Here is a 15,183-nt window from a genome sequence, read left to right as displayed (position 1 = left end):
TACGGCCAGCGTCCTCAAGTCGACACCTGCTGGCGCTCCCACCTGGCCGCCGCACTTCAACAGAAACGCTTTAGCTCTGAGGCCAGCCGTCAGTAACTTGATATTCAGTAGTTCAACACGACAGTGAAGATTTACATGTTAAAGCACTTTAATTTGAGGTCGTCTCTTTAAGCCAAATATTTTCCACTTACGTTGGACGATGGTTCCTAGCAAAAATTTAGATATGTAAACTTTTCCCACAATGTTTCACATGAAAACCAGAAACGTCAGGATATTTTACTAAAATGTTATGTGACAGTCCAACACAATGCAATGTGTACTTACGAAGTGGTAGGAAATACCTTTATTATTATTATTATTATTTATACAAATAAACCTCTGAAAAGTGTGGTGTGCATACATACTCCCAACTAAGTAAACTCCCAAAATCTAATTAGGAAATTGAGCAACGTGTGTAAAATTTAATCACAATATCAATACAGCTGCTTTATGAACATCTATGACATTGGTTAGAGCAGTGGTCCCCAACCGCCGGGTTGCAGCAAAATTGCCAAGTCTTGACCGGTCCGCGGTAATAAAAAGGTTGGGGACCACTGGGTTAGAGAACATCAGTGAACAAACAGCATCACTTTTTTTTTTCAGGGATAAAATTGTGTCAAAGTTTAAATCAGAGTTAGCTTATAAAACAATACCTCTGGTTTAGAAACGTCGCACAGAGATCTCTTTAAACTTACAACTTAAAACAAAACGGAGTAAAAACTCAAAGACCGAGAAAAGCTTTTATCAGAGAAGCAGCCAAGAGGCTTTCAGTAACTTTAGAGGAGCTGCAGAGATTCGTAGCTCATGTGGAAGAATCAGCTGCTAGTTGCGAACTCCACAGGTCTCGCTTTTATGGAAGATTGGCAAAAAGAGGCTAGATGTTGGAAAAATTAGCAATAATAATAAAACTGGGATGGTTTAGATCGAGGTGTGTTGGTGTGCTATAATGGCCCAGTCCAAGCTTAGACCTGAGCCTATTTGAGAAATTATGGCAAGGTCTGAATTTGATGTTCACCGTCTCTCTCCATCCAGTCTGAAAGGCATTCAGATATTAAGTGGAATAGACAAAGATTTTATCTTTACATATGCACTACTTTGTGTCGAACTATTAGATAAACCCCAACCCAATGAAATACATTATATTTGTGATGTGACAAGATTTGTTTACCTGAAATAAATTTCATACATGTAGAGAACTTCTACCTATCCTGACGTCATCATATGAGAAACCTGTCATCAGTATATAATTATATAACAAGCTGACAACTTGACAACCATACTGCAATTTTTATGAACAAACCAAAAAACATGGCTATTATGCCAATGAAGTTACCAGAAAACTCTTAAAACTGATACATTTACTTCGCTAACATCACTGATTGCTGATTTAAATGTTTTTTGGGTTTTTTTCCCAAGGTGTGTTTCTGGTGATTTTCCAATTATTTTTGTCCAATCATGGAAAATCCTTTTGTCTCATCATCAGACCTCTCGGAGTCTCCCGCATGCCTTTAGATAAACTCCAGGCAAGATTAGGATGAAATCTAAGCTGTTTGTTGCCTCTCTACCATAAACTCTGATCACTGAAGGACCCGGCGAACTCTCTGCAGCGTTAAGCTCCTTCCCCGTGGCTGCAGGTGTCTCGACACCCTTCCTCTCCAGTCCTCTTCTTGCCAAATCACTCAGAGAGCTCCTGGCAGATTTAGATAAGAACAACACTCCTCTAAGCTGCTAATTACGGACTTAACCAAACTGCATGTGACATCCAACATAAAGAAAATATTTTTTTTTGACTGCATCTTCAAGCAACCGATGCACGACACCAGTTCCTCTCAGGTGATCCTCGTTTCTCTAACTATGACACCGGCAGCAACATCAAAACGTCCAAACTTAAACTTATCAGCCAGATCAATCAGAATTTCATTTATAGAACCACTACAATCAGTTGACGTATCAGAAAGTGTGTGGATGTTCTTCCCTAGCATTGTATGTTCTGAACATTAAATTTAGCGCTCAGATTCTCTGCACATTGACGTTTTTAAGGGTCTTGCTCCATGGTTATCGCTGTGGTCTTTTAAAGCCCATTATTTCCTGTTTTTCTCTGCCTCTCTGACATGGATGCAAACACGTCGCCTCTGTGCCGTCCTCTGGGGGCCGCGGGAAGGTCGCTACCACCTGCTCCTGTGTAATTACAGGCGCTGATGGAAACAGGCAACCTGCGTGGAGTTTCCAGTGTATTAACTCTAATTGGCCAGAAGCTTTACGTCAGCCGCTTGACCTGTTCAAACAACAATGGCTTTCTGATGCTTGGAGGGAGAGCTGACTGCTTATGTGGGATCGCGGAGGATTAAATGGGACATAAAAAAGACAAAGTAGCTTTTTGTAATAGATAAGGCTGGGAACTGCGGGGTCTTTCCACTTTTAATCGAAGTTTAAAGGATTCTGGGATTAACCTGAGGGTAAAATGGGAACTTAAAATGTGCTGTTTGGTGAAAAAGATGTCCTGATATCAACTCTTTACCACAAAAATGTGATGCTTTTTAATGCTAAACTGTATTGGTCATGGTCGGACTTAAGAACTTACATTGGGGCAGTAGCCTGGGGCACGGAGGTGTTGAGGGTGGCAGTGGGGGGGATAAAATCTGGTTTTCTACGCATCAAAATGTGATGACGTAATGCTTCGTCAGTTAGCAAACGTCAAAACTTGATCATCTCAGCGTGGCAGCTGGAAAACATAAGGTCACATGAACCGCTCCCAACAAGTTCCAGAGAAATATGACTTCGTATCACCAAAAGGGAACGTTCTGAAACACGGCAAACATGAGGAGCCAAATTTTACCTGGAGGTGGAACTGAAGCAGCTGATCTCATCTGCCGCCAAACACCAAAAACACACCAAACTAGCTACGCTAACGCAACCCCCCCCCAAAGCTAGTTACGGAGTTTATTGCAAATTTTACCGTAAAGGATCTGGGAACATTGAAAAGTTGCAGCAACGCGTAATGTAGGGAATAATTACCCTACATTTTCTGTGATGATGACCAACGTGTTTGGTCAAACAAAAGCAGTCGAATGGCCGACTAAATGTGATCATGAACGTCGCAGGTTGTTTTATTTGAAATCATCGTCAGACACCGAAAGGTAACCTTTGATCCCCGAACATGTGAAATGTAACAGCATCAAGTTTCAGGCTCATGTGACATAACCTGAAGGCCAGGCCTATTGAAGATCTCTAGGTGTTTCTTTTTTGACTAATGGAGGCTGTTCAAGAGACAAAACTGCACAAACTTTTAAAAACACAACAAATTGAAAATTTAAAGACGTATCCTCAGGGAGCCAGACTTTTGTGTACTATTTTAAAGTGGATTCATACGTCTGAAGGTGTTTTTCTCTGTATTACAGTCTTTGTTTCCTACAATGTGTGTTTGAAATTTAAGAGACCGGACAAGTGCACCGACAAATCAATGTGTTGGGCCTAAAAAGAACCAACTAAACAAAACAAAAAGTCCTGCACAGTTGCCATGTTTTCAGCACAGAGAGACATTTGAATCAACATTTATCTGGGGGAAATAAGATTTAGCTGGATTAAGACACAAACAAACCCTATGATCATCAGTGACTTCCAATTAATTTGGAACATTTTCTCATGCAACATCCCCGGCTCCTATTAAAAGAGCAGGACAAATTGAAGAAGATCTGTAGAGAGAGCGCTGAACACGTTTAACGCCAAGATGAAAAGAGAAGTGAGCTCAAGCAAGTTCCCTCTTAGGAATTATTGCAAACGCGTCTCGAGATGAGAAAGACCGAAGACTGGTGAAATGAGCCACCGCAAAGGCAGCCTTTGATGATATTCTCAAATGAGCTCCTTAAACATGAGATGCACTAACCCATGAAACAATAACTAATAAACACATAAATAGCAGCAGCGTCCACACATGCAGACGTTTTCGTGCAGCATCAAATTACAACAATAAACCTAAATGTATACGTTGTTGACTTCCTGCAATCGAGCAAAACACAGTAGTGAATAACTGCTGGAGGAGAAGGACGTACGGTTTTAAAAGTGTTTAAATTTGACTAAGCCTCTTTTACTCTGACGCCATCCAATGATACTTGAGAAACAGACAACTGCAAACATTAACACCTGCATTGACAGGCTGAGCAATTGTGTCTTTCCCTCCACACCGCCAGCTTTTACGGACGAGTGGCAAGAGGAGACTCGTCAAAGTTGATGGGAAGACATGGCGACACTGAAAGCAAATCTGTTGGCGATTGCCAGTGACTTGAGACTGGGGTGGAGGTTCACCTAAACAGGCAGAGCTGCAATGCCACGGCTTTTATCAAAGGATAAAGGGAGCGGACCAGCCAAAACCCAGACACGTCCCATAACCCCTATGATCCGTCTGTCTGTGTCCTTCTTTGTCTCTTGGGAGAAACATTTTTGCGTTGTCACAAGACATCCTCCAATCCAATCAGCTGTAATCTTGTTAGAGCCTGTTAGTCAGTGAGAGGGCTGAAGCACACTTTCTGCCCCCATTTCCCAGCAATCCTTCAGCAACCATGTTGTTGTTGTTTATGCAAAACGGCCGAAGGCTCCACCATCAAACATTGAGTACACTTTTTTTTTTTTTTTTAGACAGTCAGTCCTTGATTATAATCAGTTACAGGTGTGTCACCATCCTATTTCCACACCAGCAGTAACCGACACCATCGGTTTACAGTGCCATCCTGTCGTTTTCCTGCAGTTTAATCCGACGTATTTACATAGAAACAAATTGCAGCTACGCCAGAGCCGCCGACCTTTGCTGTCAGACGATGTGCGACATCACAAAGCGGCAGCATGACAGGTAATTGTTATTACTGGCTGTGCAGGGGGAAATGTTTATTATGATGAGCTTGCAGTGGGTTTCTCGAACTTAGACAAACAATGGCATGATTACAAAACAAACAAAAACAAAATAAATGCAAAGCAGGAAATGAATATCTGCCACTTTTGCCACTCAGCTAAAAATACCCTGGATCTCTTGGTAACATTATTCTCTTTTGTTTTTTTCCCCCCTCCCCTCGTGTGCCCTGTATATCCATGTATTTTTTTTCTTTTTGTAATGCATTGTCTTTATTTGTTCTTGTGTTTTACGGGAAGAAAGCCAATCAATGTGCAAAAGAGGTCCAGCCTTTGGACTCTGACATCTGCACTGCTTGAGGCCTCCTGAAATAACCTCCCCATTGTGCAAGTGCCTCAAAACAGCCTTTGATGGGAGAGGTGTGTTAAAGTCTGCACAAAGCTCCAAGTGTTAACCTTTCTGAAGATTAAGGGGAGCACAATAAGTACTGTTTATAGCTTGCTGGGATTTAAGGATAAACAGAAGTTACAAAAATAACAGTTTAGGGAAAATAGAAACATCTTTTTGTTTAATAAGATGCTATGCTGTAAGGCATAAGTTCCTAAGACAGAAAGTGAAATGTTAGTTTAATTTAAATGTCATAAGCATTTTTCTTTTAATGAAGAAACAATATTTATATATTTTTTTTTTTACATTTCAAAGCAAATCCCTATAGTTTTGTGAGGTTTTGTATTTTATTCCAGAACTTTATCTGCATTTTCTATGGCGAGTTTTTCCCAGAACAAGTCTTGCGTTTATTTAATAATATCAGAACCGTTGTAGTTTGGCAAGATAACATTAAAACCGGAAAAAAGCGTTTTCCTTCAAAATAAAATAAAGATACTAACTTAATAAATGCATTCTATAGGCAATCATATAGGAATATAATATTATAATAGTGATTAGGTAATCATGCAGTCCAAAGAAAAATATTTCTGCATTTTCTGCTACACTAACGCATAAATTCAGAGGCGCCGATTTTTATTTTTGAAATCCTCACCGGAAGTTCGCACCGTGTTCGCGCTAGCTTGATTTGATTTAAAAGTCTCCTACCTGTAGCTCTCTATGTGCGGCGACGCTTTCCGCTGTGTTGTCACCTTGAAGCTCCGCACAGTTCTTCAGGTCTCGGTTGCATGTCCAGATACCATTTAGTAAGTTTAATAAGTTTAATTTAATTTTAAAAAAGGCCTCCCAAACCGTAGCTCCCTTACCCAGCCGTAAACAAACTAGAAGTGAGATGAGCGAGGCTCGCTGAGCTGCGTCGCTCTCACTAGCGTGTCCGTCTGTGGAGGTGGGTTGAGCTTACCTATCAGCCCAATGTGGGCTGGGGATTAAACTGAGGCTATTTTTTACTCCACCGACGCCCAGCGAAAACAGCGAACCTGTATTATTATTATTATTATTATTATTATTATTATTATTATGTGCAACTAAAGTACTAAGTGAAAAAAATGATCTCCGCGGAAATAAATATCTAAACTTTTTTTTTTTATATGTATACACGGAGCGTTCATATTTACAGTCATGGTTGTAAAACTTGCCGTGGTTTAACTTTTTTAAAAAAAGTGCACATCTTTAATCTGTAACGTTTTTTTACACGCCATGTTATATACAGCGAGTAAAGTAAGTAAATAAGCAGGATGATCTCAGCAGATATATTACCATGTAAATCTATCGCTGTGTCCATGAAAACTTTTATGAGTAATGAACTGGAATACAAGGAGTAAATATTGAACAACTGCAGAAAATGCTAAGAAAGCCAAGAAATCATCTGAAGTATGTAAATATTTAGAAAACATCCCTTCTGCTATGTGCATATCAATATCAAGCTGATTTAATACCTATAAGAAGGTTGCAGAGTTTTCTTTTAAAGGATGGCACAGAGTGGTACAAGGTCATAAAAAAAAACAGATTGAAGCTACACTCCTAAACTTGTGAATTTGCTAGTGAGTACTAATGGAGTCATAATTCAGAAAAAGAACATCTTTTTTTATTCTCATATAGTGCACTCACTGCGCAAGACTCCACATGTTGTATGAAGTTAACTGCAGAAGATTAGGACAAGTCAGTGAAACACTGAGAAAATATAGTTGGTTATTAAAATAAAATAAAATCTATGGTTTGAAGAATAACGGTTCTGCACGGCATCCTAAAAAAATACTGGTACCCATTTGAAAATATGCAACAACAAAAACAAAAACACAAAAAAAACCCCTCTGAACATCAGAGTGCATGGGGTTGACCCTGAGAGTCTTCCAGGCTTGAGTGCAGTTTCTGAGGAAGGATGCGCTTCTCCATACAGGAGTGATTATATATTTAATATTAACAAATCCCGCTAGACGTCTTACTGTTATAAAACCCCAGGTTCGGAGCGACAAAAGGAGCAGTATTGGAAAATGTCTGTCACTGCAGTTCCGAAAATACGCTGAAAAACACAATAACTTGAGTCAGACGAGACGTGATGGACGCGGCTATTTACAGTACAGTGAAGCTGGAGCAAACGGTACACAGAGAAGTTGACTGTAAACGCAGTTCCTGCAGGCTACGCAGACCGTAAAACAAACCCAAACCATCAGTCCCCCACTACGGCGCCGGACACCTGTACGCTTCAAATGAGCACAATGGTAAAACCACACCTTGTAAAGATAATTACATTAGGAATGATAGCATTAACAGTTTTGTTCTTGGTGTATTCATGCAAAATAGGCATAACATTTCCAAATATGGCCACTAATGGTGTAAAATATATATATTATTATTATTTTTTTTTTCTGTCAATATGTTTCACTGAAACAAAAGCTATTTTGCTTCCAGCTGCTAAGTTGTTTTTGTGGCTCTAAAATTTCGCTCAGCTGGACCACGAGTAAAAATTTCTCTTGGGCTTCCAAAGGTCGCTGACCCCTGGCTTACGGATTAAATCAAACTATAAACAGACGAGGAGTGGCACAGTTAAAGCATGAACAACTTAATCTAATATTTTGGTACAATAATGAATCATTGGAATTTCATGGAGGAATAGATACATGTTAAAGATTATTCTGACAACGTCTGAAATATTATTCCGAAGTTAAGTCATTTTGTAACTGATCCCCTGCAGCCTGGAAGGAGAGGAATCATTTCCCTCTTCATAGCAGCACAGTGCAAACCACAGGAATCTATGACTTCATGCTGGCACCTCCGTGAGGGCCTAGTTAAAGCTCAACAAAGCCAACGCTAGAGCAACAAATGCTGCCATGATAATTATGTCTTTTTGTCATAGTCACTTCCACAAGGCAGTGACATAGCGCATTATGCAAGCGTTAACAGACGCGTGACTTTGCAACACTGCTAAAGAAACCTGCAGCGTATTGAGCGGCCATATTGCAAACGAACTTAAAACTATTGCGCAGCCTGGTTTTATGAATAATGTGGAAAGAGCCTGGGGCTCCGATGACCCTGAAAAGATAAGCAGATAACGGAAAAACGACCGATTCCTGATGTTCAGCCCCAAAACTGGTGCATCTCTTATTGTTTCATTTGATCTATCTAAACCTGTGGGAATTTTGAATTTGTTTTTACTTGAGGCGTCCTCTGGGTCAGAGAGCCTCGCTGTTTTTGACTGAAAACAGCGAGGCTATCTGGAGGGAACAATGTCTTCCCTCCAGAAGCCACCACTTATACTCATTGTGTGAAGGCAAGTGTGCTAAAGTTACATTATTCCTAATGGTTTAGCATAAAAACAGCTCTGTTAATGTTATAACAAAGGATTAATAATAAAACGCCCTGGACAAAAAATGATCAAAATTAAAATAAATAAACAAACATCTCACGTATCAGAGATCACTGCAGTTCTTCGTAGTCTGTAGATGTGCAATTAGTTTCTACTTTCTACTGATGGACGTAGAAAGGGGTAACAGAAGTCATGTGAGGAAATAGTCAAAGAAACTGACACACACACACACACACACCCACACGTGACAGACTGATATCCTCTCAGTGCGTTCCTCTGTTTCAGTGCTTTTAATCCGCTCATATCTCACCGTTTTCTATCTCAAAAGCTTCTCACTCATGACTCTGAAAAAAAGAAAACGCAGAAACAACCTGCTTTGAGAACTGCATTTTCAAAACTTATTTTACACCAATTTAAAAAGATTTATATCCAATTTAAAAAATAAATAAACAGATCTATGCCATAGTGTGAGCACCAGCAGCATTCCCTTTGGTTCAGTTTTACGCCCGGTGTGGACTTCCTGTGTTGCGTTCACTGACCTGGCTCTGCAGGCTGCTATCCTCTGACTGCAGTTACCATAAGGATGGCTGTAGTGGGGGAGCTGGTAGTATCTGTCCTGGCCCCGGGCCTCGTCGGCAGGCAGAGCCTTAGGGCTGGCCGCGTAGATAGTGCATCCCATGAACACCTCTTGGAAGTCGCCCTCGGTGTCCGACGAGCAGCTGGCGGGCGCCGGTGTCCTCCAGGTATCCTTCCTGTGAGCGGCCTGTCCTGTCCTGATGCCAGCCAGCTGCTCTGTGGAAAAGCCATTGGCTCAGCACATTGGTATCTTTAGGCCCTCCTCCCTTCTCCACCCTCCTCCTCCTCCTCCCTTCCGCCGAGCCCAGAGCGGGGAGGATAATCAGATCTCCCCCCCATTTACACTCAACAAAATCATCCCCGGGCGTAATCACTCCCCATCACCGATGTTGCATTATACTAATACACTGAGCCAAGTCACTTCGGGGGCATTGGGGGCAGTTAAAAATACCCCAAGCTGCCTCGCTCATGCCAGTGAACGCCACATCAAACCCAGCTAGGGCTGCGATAGAGAAGGAGCTGCAGACAGCTGGGTCACAACAGATATGAGAAACGTTGAAAACGAAGGAGCAGAAACAGTTTTAACATTGAACCAAGAGATCCTGGGGGAGAAGATTGTTAACTTTTACAGGTTTTTGATGTTTTTTCTATGCAAAAATAGTAAAAAGACAGTCTAAAGACACTCGAAATTGTTTCATTTCAAAATAATTTAAATAAGAAAACTTTGTTTAAATCACAGAGTATATTCTCCTTCTATGTCTTTCGTGGACAGTCAGTCGTTGTCCGGGTGTTTTCTGACGATCTTCCTGGACGTCCGCCGCTTCCTCACACATGGTCCGTCTGCTGGAGAGCAAAACTCCAGAAAGTCTAGAAAATTATTGCTCAAGACCGCTGGAACAAATGAACACAAAGTCTGACTCCATGGAAGCAAAAACTAAAGAAATAGTGGAGAATTCATACTTTAAAATCAACATACAACTTAATATGTATACAATTTCTGGGATGAAAACTTATGAAAGGATTTATAAAGACGTTCAAGTATTATAACCTTAAACTTCAGTGACCAGCATGAAAGAAATGCTGCTTTAAACTGGACATTTGATTCAGCACAGACCGACTGGCCCCGTTTACAGACACTGCTCTCCTGTGGCCACATGCAACAGTGCAGCCTGACGCCTCCAGTAAAAGGGATTATTTTAAATTCAGTGATAAACACATCAAAAAGTGAAAATGTTGACTGGAAAGTGCTGGTATGTGCAGAATTTCCTATCTCAGTTTGATATCCGACATAAATGACTTGGGATGAGATTTTTACCGTTTCATAACCCTAAAAAAAATTAATGGCTTTATAATTCTAAAGCATTTACATATATAAATAAATAAATATATATATATATATTATTGTTTGTACTGTCTTATAGTTAGCCGTAACATTTAAATATTGTTTTGATACAAAGACTTAAATAAAAACAAAGACTAATTACCAGTTAAATTTAGTTATTTTAAATACAGTACATGCTCAGGATGTCCTGTTCATGGGGTTCAGTTTTCCTATCGTAAAATTTACGTAATTTTCAAGACAAGTTCTCAAACTTTTCCAGCACCACACCTTAGGGATAAAGACAATATAAAGGAACTATAGAAGAGTTTAAATTCACTGCTATAAGATACAATTTATTTCTCTTAATAATGTCTTGTGACAGTATTCAACATGAGCTAAAACATAACTGAATTTTTTGTATCATGTAAAATAATTTTGGAAATTCTAATTAACCTAAAACAAGAAAAATTTTGTCTAATTTAACTTAAAAAAAAATAATTCATGTCTCTTTTTATAAGGTGTTTAAAAATATCTGGTTTCAACTATAAATAACATGGCTTTTAATCAAACATTTAGTACTTTCCAAACCTTGGAAATGCCCAATTGAAATTAAAGGATTTTCAAGGATTTTACGCACAATAACAATGTAGTTGCCCATTCCTTTATTCTCTGGCGTCATGTTTAGAGCGTTTAAGTTGAATTTCAAGTTCAGGATGTCGCGGCGAAACGTTGTTTTTCTTTGTCACATAACATCTTGGCCAAGAAGTTCAGTTTCGATCTTGTGTGACCAGATCAGCTTCCACGTCTCTGCTGTCCCGCTAAATTTCTTCTTGGACACCTTATAGCTTTTCTTTTTTTTTTTTGGCAACTCTTCCATAAACCAGAGGTGAATTATGCAGTTAGCATTGCTAAATGCTGTTCGAGCAGTAGACTTGTCGTCACCTGAGCTGTGACTCTCTGCAGCTCCTCCTCAGTAACCAGGCTGCTTCTCTCTTCGCTGGGCCTGTCGAGCCTTCGTAGGTCTTAAGATGTGAAACTCTCCGGATGACTAAGAAATATTTAAACATCCACTGAATTTTAATCCACGGGCGAAGGAGTAAAACGAGGCTGAAGAAGATCAAAAACACATTTTCAAAGAAAACGTTTAGCACAACCGATGAACAACGGAGGAGAGAAAAAGCCATTGAGCAGTTCTTAGGACAGATTGTCTCATAAAAAGATTTATTTTTTTTCCAGCCCAAATTTACAAAGGCAAGTTACAGAGTATTGTATAAAAAAGAACCATGGTAATGTACACTTTACACAAACTCCTGAAAGGAAAGACAACAAAGGACAGAAGACGGGGGGAGGGAGGGAGAAGAGTTCTGAATTTCTCACACAGAAAGAAAATGAAGACATTGTAAACATCCTTGCAAGCACCGAGCTCCGGTACTTTTGGAGGGGGTCGGGTGAGAGGGTTGTGGGGGGGATTAAGGAGAGGCAGGACGGTGGGGTTAAAACGGAGGGGAAGGCGGGATGGGGGAGGGTGGCCGTGTGACAGGAGGTGGGGTGAGGAAAAAAAAAAGACAAACGAGCGAGTGTCTCTGTGTTCTCACAGAAGAATGTTCGACTAGGCACCAATTGAGACAACTGCTGGCCAATAAATATACTCTTCACCATGAAACAAATACAGTCCTGCGAAATACAAGAGCCAAGCACTTTCCAATATGTTGATAGCAAACGTTAACTTTTCTGGCTTTTTCATACACTTTAGAATAAATGATTTTCACTGGGCTTTGCTTACTACTGAGATAACACTACTCTCAGAGAAAGAGAACGAGAGAGAGAGAGAGAGAGAGAGAGAGAGAGAGAGAACAAATGCACTTGTCACAACCATTGTCTGATAAAACTATATGCAGTCTGCTGGTACTAAAACCCCACTGACTTTAATGACAACATCACAGCTGCCTAGATTACCCTTACAGATTAAGTACAAGTCACACACCACCACATTCAGCTTTTAAATCATGTCAGCCATTCTTCTTTAAAATGCGCACAAAGTCAAAATATATACCGTCCTGTCAACTTTTCTTTGTTTCCTTTCTCCTTCTTCTTTTCGGGGGCAAGAAACTGGTAACTTTCTTTTTACCCCCCCCCCCCACCAGGAATGTCCGTGAACCTCAAAATGAATCGCTGCGGTTTGTTAAATGTGAGAAATGCCTGGTTTGGACGCCAGGTGGGGGTCGTTAGGCATGATTCACTGTTTGTGCAGTGGGGGGTGGAGGGGAGAAATAATAATAAAAAAAAATTACTTTAAAAAAAGAAAAAATATATGGTCAATATCCTGTCATTAAAATGGTTCAAACACCATGGTATGACCTTAAACCTTCAACAATCGGTAACCTGTAATCAAAGTGAGCAGCACATGGATAGGATTTCACCCCAAAAAACACCCCCTGTGGTTTGGGAGCCGTGTAATTTAAAGCCTCGGGTAGAACGGGGGCCACGCTCACGTCGATAAAAAAGCTCACCAGTGGGAATTTACGGAGCGGGACTCACATGTTGTAAGACTTCTCAGCGACTCCGAGGCAGGCCGTTTAATTTAGTGTTTATTTATATTTTTAAATCAGGTGTCAGAATCTGATGTGAATTAGGGTCTGCTTGGTCACCATGGATCTGACCTACCAGTTGTTACGGTGAAGCCACATGAGCAAAAGAGAAGAGACCCCCCCGCCCCCGATCACATTAGCCCCAAAAATAAAATTTAAAAAAATCACTCAGACTTCCTTCCGTTTTCACTTCATCTGACTGGATTAGTTAGCTCGGCGTAGCGGAGACGCTAATTTAGAGGCACGCGTTTTGAGGGGGCGAACAGAGATGTGAACCCAAGATGAGGAAAACCAAAAGAAAACGCACAAAAACACCCGGGCGACGGTAATGGTCTGTGCTCAGCGTGGCCAAAAAAAGCAAGACGGCTTTTTGACAAGTTTCTCTAACGGTTGCATGCTTGAATAAATACAAACATTTACGCACAGAAAGGGTTGGAAGCCTATATATTACAGCAGAACAATTCATGAGCCCAGGTTTTACACTGTTTACAGGAAAACAATCAGAGTGAAAGAAGCGCAGTGACTAAACAAACCCGATCGCTCGCTGATGTGGCTTCACCGTTTAAAGTGGATGCGACTCCGTTTATGGTGAAGGGGACCAAAAAAAAAACACATATTTAAAAAACTAAATCAAAAACACGACTGAACCCGGCGTCAGACACTTCCGAAGATGGACACACAATGATATGAAAGAGAGTTTAGAGAAAGAGAGAGAGAGAAAAGGAGACACGAATAGTGTTGGTTTGTTTCTCCATGAGGTGTGTTCGCTGAAACATGACGGCATCATCCCTGAAACTAAATGTGAGGCGTTCCTTTAGGAAACGAAACAAAAAAAAAAAGAAGAAAATAAAAGCCAAAAAACTTGAAGTGATGACGATGAAGATGGGAAAACTTCACTCTCAGGCTCTTAAGTCTCTGAAGAAAGCAGCTGTTACCATCCTCCCCCTTCCTCTCCCCTAAACATAGCTGAACATTTGTCAAGTTAAGGATATACTGTTGTTTCACGGCGTACTGTAAAGCCAGTCTTTAGTTTAGCCGACGCCTCTTTCCCTCCTTCCTACCCCTCCCAAGTACCCCAAATTCAACCCGCCAAGTTCTTTTCTGTGTGACAAAAAGAAACAATGCAGTCTGAAAACAACAACAACAACAAAAAAAAACAAATCATAAAGAAAACACGAAAAGCTGTTCTGGCAGTCTCTTTTTGCATTGTATTTGTCGACAGTGCAAAGACTAGGTATTCAGCGGGTCGGTGTTTCCTCTGCGGGAAGGGGCAGAGCGATGGCTTTGAACCTGGGTTATACTCTTGAGTCGTGTTACAGTCCTCGGATCGGAAAATTTGGGGTCTTTCGTGAGGAGAAGGAAACAAAAGAAAAAAAGAACAGCAACAACATTCTGCCTTGCCTTGGGGCAGAGAAACTAAAAAATAAAAGATCGAAACACCATTCAACTGATGTCTACAAGGTAACAACCAGAGGATGTTGCTCTCATGTGAGCCAGTCACATGAATCTCTGCAGTGTTGAGGTGTGACGGTCAGGTTTCCCTACAAGAGACACACAAAACAACCCTGTTAATAACAGATTACTGGTCTTTATATGTATAGAATTTTTTTGGTCAAAGTTATTATTTCATTTAACTTTACAAACATGTTAACATGTTAAAAGCATAGAATACAGTCTGGTATTTTTCATTTTTCTTTTTTTTTTGTGTGTATTTAACCTTGTTGAGAAGTCAGATGTGTCTGTTTTTTGACTGAGTTTTACCATTTTATTTTATTTTCAATTAAATGTCACTTTTTAAAAAATATTTAGTAATGCTCGCGTTTCAAATTCATGTCGCTGAACTGATTTCTGAAGTTGGTACAGAAGAAACAAAAAGAGCCAGAGTACAGCTATACATACTTTACAAGGAAGCGTTAGTTATTTTTTTAATCCGACATAGTTAATTTATACAGAATCAGTTACCAACAAATCTTATCTGGTTGCATTTAACAGGCAGGTTCTACTCATGTCAACTTACTGGTAGACATGAGTATCCAATGCAGTTCTTTATTATGAGTTTTTTTTTTTGTCA

General features: G+C 40.3%; 2 protein-coding genes across 2 annotated transcripts in view; both read right to left on the bottom strand.

Moving 5' to 3' along the window:
• gramd2aa (GRAM domain containing 2Aa) overlaps positions 1 to 9,421 on the bottom strand; it is a 31,557-nt gene extending 22,136 nt beyond the window's left edge. The window contains exon 1 of the mRNA XM_032561041.1: positions 9,167 to 9,421. Within this exon, the coding sequence (XP_032416932.1) occupies positions 9,167 to 9,306 (140 nt within the window). The 5' untranslated portion in view covers positions 9,307 to 9,421. The remainder of the gene's footprint in view (positions 1 to 9,166) is intronic.
• Positions 9,422 to 11,728: 2,307 nt separating this feature from the next.
• Positions 11,729 to 15,183, bottom strand: part of znf609b (zinc finger protein 609b) — a 97,205-nt gene continuing 93,750 nt past the window's right edge. The window contains exon 8 of the mRNA XM_032560220.1: positions 11,729 to 14,653. Within this exon, the coding sequence (XP_032416111.1) occupies positions 14,610 to 14,653 (44 nt within the window). The 3' untranslated portion in view covers positions 11,729 to 14,609. The remainder of the gene's footprint in view (positions 14,654 to 15,183) is intronic.

This window comes from Xiphophorus hellerii, chromosome 4 (genome assembly GCF_003331165.1).
Source record: "Xiphophorus hellerii strain 12219 chromosome 4, Xiphophorus_hellerii-4.1, whole genome shotgun sequence".
In the NCBI taxonomy this organism is placed as follows: Eukaryota; Metazoa; Chordata; class Actinopteri; order Cyprinodontiformes; family Poeciliidae; genus Xiphophorus; species Xiphophorus hellerii.
Note: the sequence above shows the minus strand (reverse complement) of the source record. Positions and strands in the feature narration are given on the sequence as shown.